The sequence below is a fragment of the Hemiscyllium ocellatum genome, chromosome 22, assembly GCF_020745735.1.
Source record: "Hemiscyllium ocellatum isolate sHemOce1 chromosome 22, sHemOce1.pat.X.cur, whole genome shotgun sequence".
NCBI lineage: Eukaryota > Metazoa > Chordata > Chondrichthyes > Orectolobiformes > Hemiscylliidae > Hemiscyllium > Hemiscyllium ocellatum.
Genome location: NC_083422.1, coordinates 49311455 through 49329095, shown reverse-complemented (window position 1 = coordinate 49329095; position 17641 = coordinate 49311455). Strand labels below are relative to the sequence as shown.

At 41.3% G+C, this 17641-nt stretch overlaps 1 protein-coding gene across 2 annotated transcripts in view; it reads right to left on the bottom strand.

Moving 5' to 3' along the window:
- armh3 (armadillo like helical domain containing 3) overlaps positions 1 to 17641 on the bottom strand; it is a 153622-nt gene that overhangs the window by 54314 nt on the left and 81667 nt on the right. For both annotated transcript variants that reach the window (XM_060842198.1, XM_060842199.1), the window contains exons 19-20: positions 10716 to 10776; positions 7592 to 7680 (exon numbers count right to left, since the gene is read on the bottom strand). In XM_060842198.1, the coding sequence (XP_060698181.1) occupies positions 7592 to 7680; positions 10716 to 10776 (150 nt within the window). The remainder of the gene's footprint in view (positions 1 to 7591; positions 7681 to 10715; positions 10777 to 17641) is intronic.

Sequence of the window (17641 nt, the reverse complement as noted above, 5' to 3'; positions counted from 1 at the left end):
GCATTGTGGAGAAACAGCTAGATCTTGGGGTCGACATACGTAGATCCCTCAAAGTTGCCACCCAAGTCAATAAGACTCTTAGGAAGGCATATGGTGTTTTGGCTTTCTTTAACAGGGGGATTGAGTTTAAGAGCCATGAGGTTTTGCTGCAGTTCTATAAAACCCTGGTTAGACCACACTTGGAATATTGTAATCAGTTCTGGTAACCTTATTTTAGAAAGGATGCAAATGCTTTAGAAAGGGTGCAGAGGAGATTTACCAGGATGCTGCCTGGATTGGAGGACATGTCTCGTGAAGAGAGGTTGAGTGAGCTAGGGTTTTTCATACTGGAGAGGAAGACAGGTGACTGGTTGGAGGTGTACAAGGTAATGAGAGGTATAGATAGAGTAGATAGCCAGAGACTTTGCCCAGGGCAGAATTGGCTGCCATGAGGAGTGATAATATTAAGGTGATTGGAATGAGGGATAGGGCAGATGTCAGTGGTAAGTGCATGGAATACACTGCCAGTGGTAGTAGTAGAGTTAAAGACATTAGAGACATTTAAGCGACTGCTGGACAAGCACATGGATGACAGTAAATTGACGGGTGTAGAGGTTAGGTTGATTGAGTCATAGAAATGTACGGAAATAGACCCTTCAGTCCAACTCGTCCATGCTGACCAAATATCCTAACCTTATCTCGTCCCATTTGCCAGCACTTGGCCCATATCCCTCCAAACCCTTCCTATTCACCTATCCATCCAGATGTCTTTTAAATGCTGTAAATGTACCAGCCCCCATGACTTCCTCTGGGAGCTCATTCCACACACGCACCACCCTCTGCATGAAAAAGTTACTCCTTAGGTCCCTGTTATATCTTTCCCCTCTCACCCTAAATCTTGTCTATTTATCCTATCCATACCCCTCATGATTTTATAAATCTCTATAAGGTCACCCCTCAGCCTCTGACGCTCCAGGAAAAACAGCCTCAGCTTACTCAGCCTCTCCCTTTGGCTCAAATCCTCCAACTTCGGCAATATCCTTGTAAATCTTTTCTGAACCCTTTCAAGTTGGGGAGGCGATGGCCTAGAGGTATTATTGCTGGACTGTTAACCCAGAGACTCAGGTAATGTTCTGGGGACCCAGATGGTGGAATGTGAATTCAACTAAAAAGCCTGGAACTAAGACTAACAACCATGAATCCATTGTCGATTGTTGGAAAAACCCATCTGGTTCACTTTAGGGAAGAAAACTTACCTGGTCTGGCCTACATTTGACTCCAAACCCACAGCAATGTGGTTGACTCTTAACTGCCCTCTGGGCAATTGGGGATGGGAGACAAATGCTGTCCTCATCCCATGAATGAATAAACAAAAAAAAATCACAACATTCCTCTGGTAGGAAGGAGAGAATTGCACACAATATTCGAAAAGTGTCCTAACCGATGTCCTGTACAGCCGCAACATGACCTCCCTACTCCAATACTCAATGCTTAGACCAATAAAGGAAAGCATATCAAACATCATCTTCACTATTCTATCTATCTGCAATTCTACTTTCAAGGAACTATGAAGCGCACTCCAAGGTTCAGCTTGATCTTAGATTAAGATAAACACTTGGCAAAGCATTGTGGGCCAAATGGCCTGTATTATGCTGTACCTTTCAATGTTCTATATATAGTAAATGAATAGGGTATGCCAGTTGAGTTGGAAGAGGAAGGCTGGTAGCAAGGACTGGTTGGGCCAAATGGCCCATTTTCATTGTTGAATATTCAGTGTAACACTAAGCCATTGAGACCATGCTCTGCATCAGGAAAAATTTTTTTGCACAAAGTTTTGATGGAAACCTGAAACTCATGCAGGCATGAAAAGGCAGCGGCTAGTGGGGTCAATTGCCATTTTAAGACTGATATCTCGGAACTTCTGTTGAGTAAACACAAGAAGAAAAAAGAAAGGTAAATGGAGTTCAGTTATAGATCACAAGTGATTTAATACATAGTTATTTTTAAAAGATTCATTCAGGGGATGAGAGTATCACTGGCTAGGTCAACATTAATGCCCATCCCAGAGGGACTGGGTCTGGAGTCACATGGAAGTCAGACCAGGTAAGGATGAGTGAGCTAGACTGGTTCTTCTGACATTGGCAATAGTTTAATGATCATCATTAGACACTTACTTCCAGATTTTCATTGAATTCAATTGCCACCATTTGCTATGGTAGGATTTAAGTTTATATCGCAACAGTATTACCTGTGTCTCTGGATTTTCGGTCCAGCGATAATACCACAAGGCAATTGCCTCCCTTTTATTCGCTCATTAGAATATGCTTGGGAGCTGAATGGCCTCCTCGTCGACCGATGTCTCTACTTCCAGGCTTGAAGCGGGAACGTTTTTGATAGCATCCACAAATTTTATCACCAGACCAGAGGAGTGTCATACTGGATTTGAACTTCAACTAATAAGCCATAATTATGAACTATCAGAAATATAATCCTTCAGATGGTACATGAAACCCCAGTTCAGACAAAAGATCACCAACCTGAAACACTAACTGCTTCTCTCTCCACTGAAGGTACTTGAGCTGTATTTTTTTTAATTTTATTTCAGACTTCTATCACCTGCAGTACTTTATTTTTGGGCAGGACTTGTTTGAAGAAATGATTTGAAAATTATCCTCAGATGGTCAGGTATTTATTTTGCTGATCCTAAATAATTTCCAACAAGAGGGAGCAAAAAGAGACAATGGCAGATGGTGGTAACAGATGTTACGTAGCTGTAGTGACTGAGCTTCGCTGCATGCGCTATGTTGCTGATCTGATTTGGCTGCGAGGTAGCCTGATGGGAGCCAGGCAGCAGAAAGAGACTGCAGGATGGAAGTCAGGAGGAGAGTTCAATCAAACTGCAGGCAGAGAAAGGAAGGACAGAGCAAGAATAAAAGCAATAAGTGAATGTGTAAGCAAAAGAAGAAAAGTAAAAATAAAGAGAAAGAAGAAAAATGTAGGAAGATTATTTAAAAATGTCAGGGAGGTTTTAAAAAAATACAACAAATAATAGATGTGAGAGGTTGTAGCTTGATATAACTTTGAGCATGGGCAGTTGAAGGCATTCTGACTGATGCTGAAAGAAGACAGAACAAATTTGCATTTCTATAGCACCTTTCATGACCTCAGCATGATCCATCACACTTTACATCCAATGAAGAACTTTCTGAAATGCAGTCAATGTTGCCAACTACGAATGGCTACTGTCAATTTGCTAGCAACAAGCTCACATAAGTACCACAAAAGTTATTTTTAGATCTGAATCTAAAGATAAATGTTGACCTGCAAACCAGGATAACTCCACTTACTTCTTATATTAATGGATGCAGAGATCTCAGCTTAACATACGGTTTGAAATGTGTAGCTTGTCCACCAGTGCATCCCTCCCTCAGTTCTGATCTTGCAACCACACAACCGTCTTTCAGTACTGACCCTCCGACTGCAGAATGCTCCCTCAGTACAGATTGCCAACAATGCAGCACTTCTTCAGTATGACCCACCAACAAAAAAAAACTTCAGCAGTATTTCTTTTACGATTGGAGCTTTTGCCTCAACCTCCAAAACAGTTGTTTCCTTACCACAAAACCACAATATTATTCCACTTTCCATGCTTATAAAAACGCTCCAGGTGATTGCAAGATTCAATAAGAGAGATAGAGATAAAATGATATTCTCTGGTGCAAGAACAGATGCAAAATTAGAATAAGTCTGTCTTGGGATTTTGAAGGCTGGAGTTGTTTATATTTAATTCAATATTGCTACCTTGCATAAAGAACGACATTACACCTAGCTTCCCAATCACTCATTGTGCCTACACACCAGTATTTTCTAATTCCGATACCAGGACACTCAGATACCTTTGAATTGTTACAAGTTGGAATGAAGCTCAAAGTGTGGTGGAAGATTCAGTAACAAGTTTCAAAAAGAAATTGAGTAAACACTCCCCATTTGAGCATGGTTACACTTCTTTATTTTACTGAAAAAGTAGCCAGGTTCATATTTTTCCATGATACTTCATCTCCCAAATTTTTGCCCACTCACTTAACCTAGCTTTTCAGATTTACATCCTCTTTGTAACTTAAGTTCTTTCTTATTTTTGTATCCTCAACAAATTTAGCAACCATACTTACAACTCTTTTATTCAAGATATAGTTGTAAATTGTCAAGGACCCATCACTGATCTCTAAGGCACTCCTTTCATTACATACTGCCAACTTGAAAGTTACCCATTTATACCTTTTCAAGACAAGCATCTTTGAACACCGCAAGAAACCTTCAAAGGCTTGAAATGGTGGAGCAAGCTCAAGGGGCTGAAGGGCTTCTGATCTATAGGTTTGCACAAAATGGTTTATAGCTTCATTAGATTTCTAAAAACAGAAAACCTGCGGTCTTGCACGGTTTTTAAAAAATTCATTACCTAAGTTGTGAATTCTCTAGCAACATTAAGGAGATAGATTCACAGAATCCTCCAGTACAGAGACCCACCATCTTTGAAAGAGTTAAAAATCACACGACACCAAGTCATAGTCTTTGAAAGAGTTATCCCATTGTCCCCTCCTCTGTAGTTTTCTACAAGCCCCATAAATGTTTTCAGTTCAAATGTTTATTCAATTCCCTTTTGAAACTTGTTACTGAGTCTTCCACCAAACTTCAAGCCTCATTCCAACTTCTAACAATTCACGGTGAATTCTCCCCACCTCTCTTGGTTCGCCTGTCAATCACCTGGTCGCTGATTGCCTGATGCCATTGAAAACAGCTAACCTTTACTTGTTTAATCAAAACCCCTCATACTACTTAACCTCTTCTTAAATTTCTTTCTGTTCTTTATGATGGGTGACAGGAGGAGGGAATGCCTTAACAGCTTGAAGATTCTGTTTCAGAAGCATGGACAATCCTGCCATATGCACAAACAAAAATGCACTCATTTGTAACCCACAATGTTTGTCGCCAGAATGTTGTCATCTAGCCAGTTCAATGCTAGCAGCAGTGGATGTAAATTAGCCTTAATACTCATGGGCTCATCTCAACTGCCTCAGATACACAGCAGTGTTTTCTGACACCTCTGATGAGTCACTGAGTCTCATGGCTGGTGCCTCAAATCATGGAGCTATTTTATCATGTGATTCAGCTGGGTTCACAACTTAATAGTGATTGAACTGTAAAGTTTACACTCAAGTTGGTTCAATATATAATTATACAGAGCTGCTACCACATGCAGAAGTTGGGGTAAACAGTACAAATGATTTAATGAGAAGCAAAGGAAAAACAACTAGAAGCACATAGTAACAAGATGAGGTAAAGTAGGGCAGGAGAAGTCTCGTGCACAGCATAACCATCGACGTGAACCACTTGAACCAAGTGGTCTATTTTTGATCAATGTAATGGATAAGGTTCATCTGTGTGACTGACTGGTGATAGGGAGTGTGAACACTTCCCTTCAAGTCTTTGTCACCAATCTGGATCATGTTCGGTGCACCCAATGATTAGCTGTAAGCACGTAGCCCTGTGTTTATAGGACTTCCCAATACAAAAAGAAAAACATTAACAATTCACAGCACTCTGGTAAACATTAAGGATGATAGAGGTAGCTAGTACGCTGGTAATTTATATTTACAACAAAGCCACTTTTCAATGTGAGGTTTTCCTCAATTGTGACATTCAGTGAGAAACTCAGGCTATAAATAAGGGAGCAGTCTGCATTCTGATTCAGAGGCTAATTCATTTCAGAGTTTAATTTCTGGTGTTTAATCAATTGTACAGTAATGTGAGATGCTACAGAGGCAAAGCCACAAAAACCATCCTCAGACTCCCATGCGTAAAGTCAAACTCCCTGACCTAATTCCATTCAGTGAAAAAGTTACCAGTTATGACAATCTGACAGCTGAATGGAAAATGGAAATAACTTCATAGATTCACTCACAGAGAACTTGCTTTTCTGTACTGATTAGATTAGTTTAGATTCCCTACAGTGTGGAAACAGGCCCTTCAGCCCAAACAGTCCACACCGAACCTCTGAAGAGTAACCTACCCAGACCTATTTCCCTCTGAATGATGCACCTAACACTATGGACAATTTATCATGGCCAATTCACCTGACCTGCATATCTTTGGACCATGGGAGGAAACCAGAGCACCCGGAGGAAACCCAAGCAGACACAGGGAGAATGTGCAAACTCCACACAGTCAGTCATCCGATGCTGGAACCGAACCTAGGACACTAGTGCTGTGAGATAGCAGTGCTAACCACTGAACCACCGTGCTGTTTATGGGAGCTTTCAATGTGTAAATTATCTTGTGATTCCCACATTGCAGAAATAACTACATTACAAAAATACTTGATCAATCATAAAGATACATGGGATCTACTGAGGCTGTAAAAAATGCTATATAAAGGCATGTTTGCTTCTTCACCAACTCTTGTTTAAAAGTGCTGTTTCTGAACACCTGAGAAGCATGGGGAGTTTCAGCCTAGATTTTGCTCGTAGATCTCTAGAGTGAAATTGAACCTATGATCTTTTGATTCACAGTTGAGACTGCTGCCCACTAGCCCAAGGTGTCACTAGATACCAGCAGGAGAAGGACAAAAGGGTTACCAGGGTAGGGAACTACTAGGGTCATGTCAGGATAAGATGAAGGAAACCAGGCAGTGATTCACACAGACTGTAATTTCTCGATAAAACGTACGTGGAAGATGCATCCCCAGTTTCCAACTTGACTTTTCTTTTCTCCCCGACTTTTTCTTCAGGTCTCCCTTTGGTCATCCCTTCTCTTATCCTGAATTTTATTTTAAAATTCACCCGTGGGAGATGGGCATCGTTTACTGGGCAACATTTATTACCTGTTCCTAATTGCTCAGAAGGGCAGTTTGAGAGTCAGCCACATTGCTGTGGATCTGGAGTCACATGTAGGCCAGACCAGGTTAGGATGGCAGTTTCCTTCCCTAAAGTGCATTAGTGAACCAGCTAGGTTTTTCCAACAATTGATAATAATTTAATGGTCATCGTTAGACTCTTAGCTCCAGATTTCTTTTTATTGAATTCACATTCCACCATCTGCCAAGGAGGGATTTGAACCCTGGTTCCAAGAGCATTAGCTGAGTTTCTGGATTAATAGCCTAGTGATAACACCACTAAGCCGTTGCCTCCCCCATCACCAAACAGTTGACAAAGCTTCCTGATTTGAATAAAACAACCACAAATAGAGCAACAAAATAACAATCCTCAAACTGTTTTAGTCAACTGTGTAAACAGGACACCATTCATCATCTTGTCCTCATCTTCAGACATCCCTCCTGCACACTCAACCATTCTGCACACACACACTCAGCCTTATCCTTCCTTCCCCAGTGCTTCTATTCCAATTTATACACACCTATCCTTCCCTCGCCCACCCAACTGTCATTTCATGAGAGAACAAGACAACAGAATGGCAGATATTAAAATAAGGAATGCTTACATGTAGATGTCTAGCCATTTTCTGTAACATTTTCTAATCTGTATCCTTTAATTCATTCTGGTCAATCATAGCCCTGAAGTATATTGTAATGCTGCTTATAGGTACAACAGGTACTCACCTGACCAGAGTTCACGCCAGGTGTAATGTAACCGTACTCTACACTTCTTCTGATAACAGATGAGTTTGTGAACTATCTGAACACATCGCCTACAAAATACAAAATCAAGGAAGCATTACACTAAATTGAAAAACAACTTGCATTTAATCAAGCATTTAAGCTTAATTAATCTGAAGTGACACTGAAGAAAAAAATGAACAATTTACGAGTATGACTACATCCTGTTTAAAAGAAGAATGTTTTAAGAGGAATACTGAAAGAGAGCGCAGGAGGGAAGTCTTCTAATCAAATTCTAGACAGTAGGCTGTGCATGGTTGAAGGCAAAACTGCCAATGAATGGGACGAGGGATGTGTAAAATAAAAAGTGTAAAAAGAGCTGTTATGGAAAGTTCGGAGGAGGCTGAATGGATGCAAGTTTAGGATTGGAAAAAATACACAAAGACAGAGACCCTGAAGGGATTTAAACATATGGCTGAAAATATCAAATTCAGTCATTGGGAAACGAGAAGCCAACGTGAATCTGTGAATACAGAGGTGATGAGTACATGAGACATATTTGTGTTAAGGTAGAGAGTTTTGGATGGACCATAATTTAGTGGTTACAGAATGGGAGGTCAGCCAGTACAAGAGTATAACAAATTTGGAGCGGAAGGCACATTACTGAGGGCTTTAGATGAAATTAGGTAGGGGAGAGACAAGCTATGTTACTGAGTAGAAGTAGATCCTGGACAAGACACAGGCTGGAATGCTCATTAAGGTTGACTGAAAATGGAGTACATGAATCCCTACAGTGTAGAAGCAGACCATTCAGCCCATCAAGTCCATACTGACCCTCTGAAGAGCATTCCACCCAAACCCACCCCTTCTCTACCCTAACCCTGTAACTCAACATTACCCATAGCAAACCCACCCAGCTCGCGCATCTGTGGACTAGGCAATCAGAACTCCCATAGGAAGCCCATGCCAGTAAAGGGGTAATGTGCAAACTTCACACAGTCAATCACCAGAGGGTGGAATCAAACCTGGGTCCCTGGCACTGTGAGGCAATAGTGCTAAACACTAAGTCACTGTGCTGCCCCCATTCCAAAGACCTACCTTTGACACAACACCATGGTAAACAAATATGGCTCCTGTATTCTTTATCCTGATGTCCAAAAATTGAAAAGACTTAAAAAACCAGAGGTCTTTTTGAAAAGAGGATCTAAATGGACCTGTAGACATGTTGAGTTCAGGCCCTTTGGAAAATAAATTTTGCTTGCCTCAAACAGACCAAGTTTTCCCCAAAAATCTGAACTCAGCATGTCTACATGTCTGTCTGTCTTCAACAAATTACCCAAACAATCCTATACCCATTCAGGCATATCTGAAAACTGAAAATATCTTTTATCCAAAGAACTGCTGGCCCTGAGATTTTCAGATAAAGGATTCCTGACCTGTAGCAAGAGTAAAATACATGATCTATCCAGCCAACTCTGACTTGGCCAGTATTACCATCAGATAGGATCCTACAGTCAGACGAGCAGTGCAAGGGTTGATAAATGCAATAAAAAGCAAGAACTGGAAGTCTGAAATAAAAATATCAGAAAGTGCTGGAAATACTCAGATATCTGGTATCATCAGCAAGGTCATTAACCTGAAATGTTTAATCCATTTTTCACTGTTGAAGAGGCTGCCAGGCCTGCTGATTAGATTAGATTCCCTACAGTATGGAAACAGGCCACCCAGACCCAATCCCTGACCCGACATTTACTCTTGACTAATGCACCTAACATTATAAGCAATTTAGCATGACCAATTCACCTAACCTGCACATCTTTGGATTGTGGGAGGAAAGCAGAGCACTCAGTTATTTCCAAAATTATGTGTTTGTTCCCATGTTGCCAGTATCTACAGTGTTTGCTTTTGTGAAAGCCATATATCAACAACCTAAACGCAGAAGCTGCAATAATGACATCAAGGAACAGGACATAATGAAATTATGGCATGGAGCCAGGAGAGTATGTGGGAGGTAATTGCAAGGCCAAAACCAGATGCAAGTGCTGAGGATACTCTATTCACGGTTAGATGGATAATTGTAGAGCTCGATGAGAGCTGGACAATGTAGGAGGGGTGTGGGAGCAGGACTACAGAACAATCAAGGCACCTCACTGCAGCCCCAGTAAGCAGTTGCTTTTTTTTTTGTTCCTGATTAGCTGTGGTGACAGAGGAAGGCATCTCACCTGAGAGATTCATTTCCAGCTCCAGAAAAAATGAACACAGATTTGGTATCAACATATTGCAATGAGTTTGAAAATCAGAAGAAGATTGGCTATGGGATGATGGCTTGCAAGAGCTGAGGGGGTGAAGGTGTTTCCTCTGAGGTGAGTAGACAATAACAATTGAAAGGGAAGGGAAACCTATTTGAGGAAAGGGAACTGTTTACAATGCAAGACATGGGGGCTAGAAAGAGACTGTCTCTTCAGCAATTTAGCAGGAATGGATGAAGGGAGCAGAAGGCAAGTGTCATGAATAAGACAAACTCCAAGATAATATGAAGGAAAATAGATGATAAGAAGAAATGAAGATACTGGTTCAGCAATGGTGGCAGTGAGAGGACCACATCTGGCAACAGACTGGTCTATATGTAATGAAGAAAAAGTTCCAGAGTAGAGCAGCAGCTGCAGAACTATGATGGTGGCAAGAAATGTATTAAAGAGTCATTCTGTGCTTAGTGATGTTCACATGTGAACTATTCAGACTATAGTTAATTTGCTTCAAGGGATCTAAAAAAATGGCACAAATCTAACATCATCATTAGCATCCTCACAACACACGCACACTAATTCCCAAATGCTCTATACAATCTTGCACTGTGCCATGCCAAAGGAGCAGATTATCCGATCGCATCAAGAATAGCAGTCAAAGGCACCATAATTAATTTTGGGATTTATGCTTAAAACACGAAAAGTCATCAACTACATCTTCTACATTTTGGTTATCCTGGGAGTCTCAGATCGGTTTCAGATGATGTTTTGTGCGAATGTTCTGATTTAATGTTAACATCAGTCTGGCAGAAAGTTTGATTATGGGGAGTGAATATTGGGGAATGGGCAATGGGTGAAATTGGAAATTACGTTGAACTTACATGTAAAGGTCCATGGGGAACTCCTTCATCATGTGAGTGACCATAAACTCCACCATTAGATCTGGAAAACAGCAAATTAAGATGTGGAGTGCATTATCCCTGTAACTTACAAATTCAAATAACACAGAAAACTGCAATTCAATGAACACCATTCTGTTACTTTCAAAAAGCAATCCATGCCTACTAAACTCTTGTGACACCATATCAAAATCCTTCTGAAAATCCAAATTTACCACAACCACTGGCTTTCCTTTACCTATTTGTTGCATCCTCACGTAACTCCAGTAGATTCATTAAGCATGATGTGCCTTTCATAAACCTATTGTGACTTTGTCCAATTCCATTAATACTTTTGAAGTGTTCTGTTATCTTCTCCTCAAATAGGTTTCCCTTCCCTTTCAGCTGTTATTGTCTTCCCACCTCAGAGAAAACACCTTCACCCCCTCAGCTCTTGCAAACCATCATCCCATTGCCAATCTTCTTCTGATTTTCAAAGTCATTGCAATATGTTGATGATACCAAATCGGTGTTCATTTTTTTCTGGAGTTGGTTATGAATCTCTCAGGTGAGGTGATTTTAGGCCAACTGGTCTGTAAATTCTGTTTTTTATCTCTCGCTTTTTTAAATTTTGGGGTTATATTTGCCAGCCCCAATCTGTAGGAACTACTCCAGAGTCCAGATCATTTTCAAAGATGACCAGCGATGCATCCAATATTTCCAGGGTCACTTCATTTCATAATCTGGGATGTAGCTTATCAGGCCCCATCAGCCTATGAACTTCATTTCCCTAGCAATATTTTCTTACTAATATAGATTTCCTTCAATTTCACCTCCTCACTAGACCTTGGTTCCCTAACATTTCTGGGAGATTATTTGAACTCCTTCCTTGTGATGGTAGAATCAAATTGTGTGTTCGGTTCTCGGCCGTTTTCTTCATCCCCATTATATCCCCATTGGGATAAATGGATGTTTCGCTGGTTGGAGATAAGTGGTGAGCTGAGTGCCACAGGGGTCAGTGTTGGGCCCGCAACTGTTCATAACGTGTGATTTGGAAGAGGAGACCAAGTTTAATGTATCCAAGTTTGCTGATGAAACTAAATTGAGTGGAAAGGCAAACTGTGCAGAGGATGTGGAGGGTCTGCAGAAAGATTTAGACAGGGTAAGTGAGTGTGCAAGGTTCTGGAAAATGGAGTACAATGTTGGTAAATTTGAGGTTTTCCAATTTGGAAGTAAAAATAGTAGGTCAGTGTTATTTAAATGGTGAAAGATTGCAGCATGCTGTTGAGTAGAGGAACTTAGGAGTGCTCATACATGAATTGCTAAAAATTGACTGGCAGATGCAACAGGTAATCAGGAAGGGAAATAGAATACTGACTTTCGTTGCTAGAGGGTTTGAATTTAAGAGCAGACAGGTTCTGCTGCAGTTGTACAAGGTGTTGGTGAGGCTGCACTTGGAGTATTGTGCCCCGTTTTGGTCTCTTTACTTGAAGGAGGATGTACTAGGAGGAGAAAGTGAGGTCTGCAGATGCTGGAGATCAGAGCTGAAAATGTGTTGCTGGAAAAGCGCAGCAGGTCAGGCAGCATTCAAGGAACAGGAGATTCGACGTTTCGGGCATAAGCCCTTCTTCAGGAATGAGGAAAGTGTGTCCAGCAGGCTAAGATAAAAGGCAGGGAAGAGGGACTTGGGGGAGGGGCGATGGAGATGCGATAGGTGGAAGGAGGTCAAGGTGAGGGTGATAGGCCGGAGTGGGGTGGGGCGGAGAGGTCAGGAAGAAGATTGCAGGTTAGGAAGGCGGTGCTGAGTTCGAGGGATTTGACTGAGACAAGGTGGGGGAGAGGAAATGAGGAAACTGGAGAAATCTGAGTTCATACTAGCTTTGCAGGTGGTGCAGAGGAGGTTCACCAGGTTAATTCGAGGGATGAGAGGTTGAGATGCATGGGACAGTACTTGCTAAAATTTAAAAGAATGAGAGGGGATCTTATAGAAACATATAAAGTTATGAAAGTGATAGATAAGAGAGAGGCAGGCAAGTTGTTTCCACTGATGGGTGTGGCTGGGGATGTGGATGGAGGGGAGTAGATTTAGAACAGAGATGAGGAGGAACTGCTTTTCCCAGAGAGTAATGAATCTATGGAATTCTCTGTCCAAGGAAGCAGTAGAGGCAACTTCATTAAATATATTCAAGACGCAGTTGGATGAGTTTTTGTCTGGTAGGGGAGTTAAGGGCATTGGGGATAATGCAGGTAGGAGGAGCTGAGACAATGGATAGATCAGCCACGATCTTAATGAACAGCACAGCAGGCTCGATGCGCCAAATGGCCTCTGCCTGCTTCTATTACTATGAAACTTTTATAATTTCCCTGGTTTCTGACTACGAGAGATCTACATTTGTCTCTGCTAATCTTTTTTTTCCTCTTCACATATTTGTAGAACTTTTTACAGTTTATTTGCCCTGCCAGCTTATCTCATGCACTGTTTTACCCCTCTTGATTAAACTTTTTGTTCTTTTTTGAAGAATTCTAATATGCCCATGGTCCTCATGATGGCTGCTTTATTGGCAATTTTATACATTTCTTCTTCGGATCTAACACTGCCCCTAATTTCTTTTGTAAGCTGCAGTGAGTACTTACCATAATATATGCACATGTTCTTTAAATATTAACCATTGCTTATCCACCATTAAAACTTTTAGCAAGGTTCCCCAATTCATCCTTGCCAATTCATGTCTCATACCCTCATAGTTCCTTTTCAGTTTTGGATTTAACTACTTCACTTTCCAGTTTATGAAGGATTTTATTATATGATGGTTGCTCTTCCCTAAACATGAATGTTAATTAACCAGGTGAGGTGCCAGAAGACAGGAGATTGGCTAATGTGGTGCCATTATTTAAGAGAGGTGGTAAGGAAAAGCCAAGTAACTATAGAGCAGTGAGCCTGAAGTTAATGGTATGCAAGTTGTTGGAGGGGATGCTGAGGGACAGAATTTACATATATTTGGAAAGGCAAGGACTGATGAGGGAAAGTCAACATGACTTTCTGTGTGGGAAATCACGTCTCATGAATTTGATTAAGTTTTTCTGAAGAACTGCCAAAGAAAACTGATGAAGGCAGAATAGTGTACGTGGTCTACGTGGACATCAGCAAGGCATTCGACAAGGTTCTGTATAGGAGACCGGTTAGCAGTATTAGATTACATGGAATCCAGGGAGAGCTAACCATTTGGATACAAAATTAGCTTGAAGGTAGAAGACAGAGGGTGGTTGTAGATGGTTGTTTTTTGGACTGGAGGCCTATGACCAGTGGAGTGCCACAAGCGTCGATGCAGGGTCCACTGCTTTTTATATAAATTATTTGGATGTGAATATAGGAGTAATGGTTAGTAAGTTTGCAGCTGACACCAAAATTGGTGGTGCAGTGGACAGTGAAAAAGGTTATCTCAGATTACACACAACCTTGACCAGATGGGCCAATGGGCTGAGCAATGGCAGATGAAGTTTAATTTGGATAAATGTGACGGCTGCATTTTGGTAAGGCAAATCAGGGAAGGACTGATATACTTCGTGGTCAGGTCCTGGGGTATGTTGCCAAAGAGATTTTAGGGTGAAGGCTTATAGTTTCTTGAAGGTAGAGTCACAGGTAGACAGGGTGGTGAAGAAGGCATTTAGTAAGCTTGCTTTTATTGGTCAGTGTATTGTGTACTGGAGTTGAGATATCATGTTGCCAGCTATACAAGATGCTGGTAAGGCCATGTTTGGAATACTGCATTCAATTCTGGTCTTCCTGCTAAAGGAAAGATGCTGTGAAACTTGAAAGGGTTCAGAAAAGATTAACGATGATGTTGTCAGGGTTGGAAAGTTTGAGCTATAGAGCGAGGCTGAATAGGCTGGGGCTAATTCCCCTGGAGACTGAAGGGTAACCTTATAAAACTTTATAAAATCATGAGGGGCATGGATAAAGTGAGTAGCAAAGGTCCTTTCTCCAGGGTAGCGGAGTCCAAAACTAGGGGGCATAGGTTTAAGGTGAGAGGAGAAAGATTTAAAAGGGACCTAAGGGGCAACCTTTTCATGCAAAAGGGTGGTGCATGTATGGAACGAGCTGAGAGAGGAAGTGGTGGAGGTTGGTACAATCACAACATTTAGAAGGCATCTGGATGGGTTCATGAAGAGGCAGAGTTTAGAAAGATAAGGGCCAAATGCTGGCAAATGGAACTTGACTAATTTAGGATATCTGGTCGGCATGGATGAGTTGGACTGAAGGATCTGCTCCATGTTTTATAACTCTATGACTCTCATCCTTTCTCATTGTACAGAATCCAGTCTAAAACAGTCTGTTCTCTAATTGGTTCCTCAGCACTGTGGTCTAAAAGAACATGAATACACACACCAGGAAATCCTCTTCCACAATATCATTGCTAGCTTGGTATATCCAATCGATATGTAAATTGAAGTCATCTATGATTACAGTTATGCCCTTCTGGCACATCTCTCTAATTTCTTACTTAATACCTTCCCTTATATATTCACTACAACTTGGAGGCTCATAGACAACTGCCAACAATGTCTTCTGCCCCTTGATCATACTTATCTTCATCCATAAAGGTTCCACATCATGTTTTACTGAGTTAATGTCCTTCTTCACGACTGCACTGATATCTTCCTTTTCAAATAAAGCTACGTCACCACCTTTGTTTTTGCCAATCCTTTTTAAATAACGAATACTCTGGATGTTCAGTTCTTATCCTTGATCACTCATGCAGTCATGTCTCTGTCATCACAACTATTTCATAACTAGTGAGTTAATGGAATGCCCTGCCAGTAGCAGTGGTGGACTCTCCCTCTATATGGGCATTTAAACGGGCATTGGATAGGCATATGGAGGATAGTGGGCTAGTGTAGGTTAGGTGGGCTTGGATCAGCGCAACATCGAGGGCCAAAGGGCCTGTACTGCGCTGTATTTTTCTATGTTCTATGTCTAGTTGCATTAGTTCATCTACCTGATTGTGAACATTCCATGCATTAAATTGCAAAGACTTTAGACTTGTCTTTTTAACTTTGTTAGTCATCTTACTTTTATTTTGCATTATGGCTCCAATTTTCTCTCCCATGTTTTATCCACCTTCCACTTTTGCTTCTCATCTTTCAATCCCGGTCGAAACCCATCCTGCTTGTACTAGTCCTACTGTCCACCTTACCCAGAGACAATCCCATTGTCCCAGCAGTCCGCACCTCTCCCTTGTGCACCATTTCTCCTGTGATTTCTATTCTCACTTGTAATACTGACATTACCACCTTAGAGGTCCTACATTTTAATTTACATCCTAATGCCCTACATTCTGCCGGGAGGACCTCATTGCTTTTTTCTAACCTATATTGTTGATACCAACATATATTACAACTACTGGACGTTCACTCTGGCCCTTCATAATGTTTTGCAGCTGCTCTGAGACAAACTTGACTCTGGCACCAGGAAAACGATCTGGTGTCTATGCAGTTGCAAAAATGCCTGATTGTTCCCCTTACTATTGAATCCCCAATCACTGTAGGCTGGTCATTCTTCTTCCTCCCCTCTTGTACCCCAGACACACCAGCAGTGCCACAGATTTGGCTTGCACTTCTTTAAGGGGAGGCAGTGGCATTGCAATAACCTAGTATTCCAGAACCCAGCCTAATTTTCTGAGGACAGGAGCTTGAATCTCAGTTTGAATTAAAATCCGGAACAAAGGGCTGACCCAATGGTGTCCACGTAATTACTGTCAATGGTTGTAAAAATGCAATTCTTTCAGCAATACTCATTTAGGGAAGGAAATCTACCATTCTCACCTGGTTGGCCTATATGTGCTTCCAGCCTCAATGTGGTTGACTTTTGATTGTCCTGGGTGAGAAAGCTTGTAGCCTTAGATGTTACATATCTGCTAAGAAAATTCAGGAAAGAACTTGACCAAGGTGAAGGGGGCACTTGCTCAGAAGAATTGGGGGCGTCTGTTCTTAGTGTCAATGGATCGGTGTAAATAAGGGGACAAGATTTGTTCACTTGTGGAATGTGTGGCAGTATGTCTTTCTCACGTTGGGGCCTGGAGGCGCGCATATTTCACAGTTGGATGTCAGACAAGTAAAAATTTGGGTTTTATCGAATACTCTTAACCAAACTCATATTCAACAGGAAAAGAAGTTGTAATTTAATAAGCTGAGTGGAATATGCATGTAATAAAACAAGCCTGATACATTTTCATGTAAACCACACTGAGCAGATTTGAATTTATGAAGCTCAGCTCCCGCATCTTGACTGTTCTGGAATATGAATGTCTCATTACCCTTCAGGCTAGGAAAACATGAAGGCTGAAACTGAGATAGTAAGAAAGTTGGAAGAGAGTCATGTGTGAGTGAGAGAGAGAGAAAACATTCTTCTGTAAATTACATTCACTGACCTAAGGGTTCAAGGGACACAGAGAGAGAGAGAGAGAGAGAGAGAGAGAGAGAGACAGGGACAGAGACAGACAGGATGGAAGCTGCTGGAAAGATTAACTCTTTATGGTCTGATTTGAATGTGCACTGGCTTGTCATGGATTGAATGTTTGTGTGTTGTTCCCTGTAGCTCGAGATCCGGAAATGTTATGAATTTAATTTGCATTCCGGGAATCTATGATGATTTTAAAAGAAAAAGCCACTTTGTAGGACAATGATACTGGGCATGTTAGCTGAGCGAGGTTACCTCATGACCTTTCCACATAGTTTAGACTAGTCCCTTGTTATGATGTACTGTTAAAAGGGAAGGTTATCTAGCCAAAGCAATCAGCCATTTGGGGCCTGGCTGGATCAAGGGTTCCCACTTTGATGTGCATGTAGCTTAATTAGTCAAGCATACTCAGACCTGTCAATGAGTTCCCCTTCCTCTGCAAACTTTTGCCATTTTATTGCTGTTCATCTGA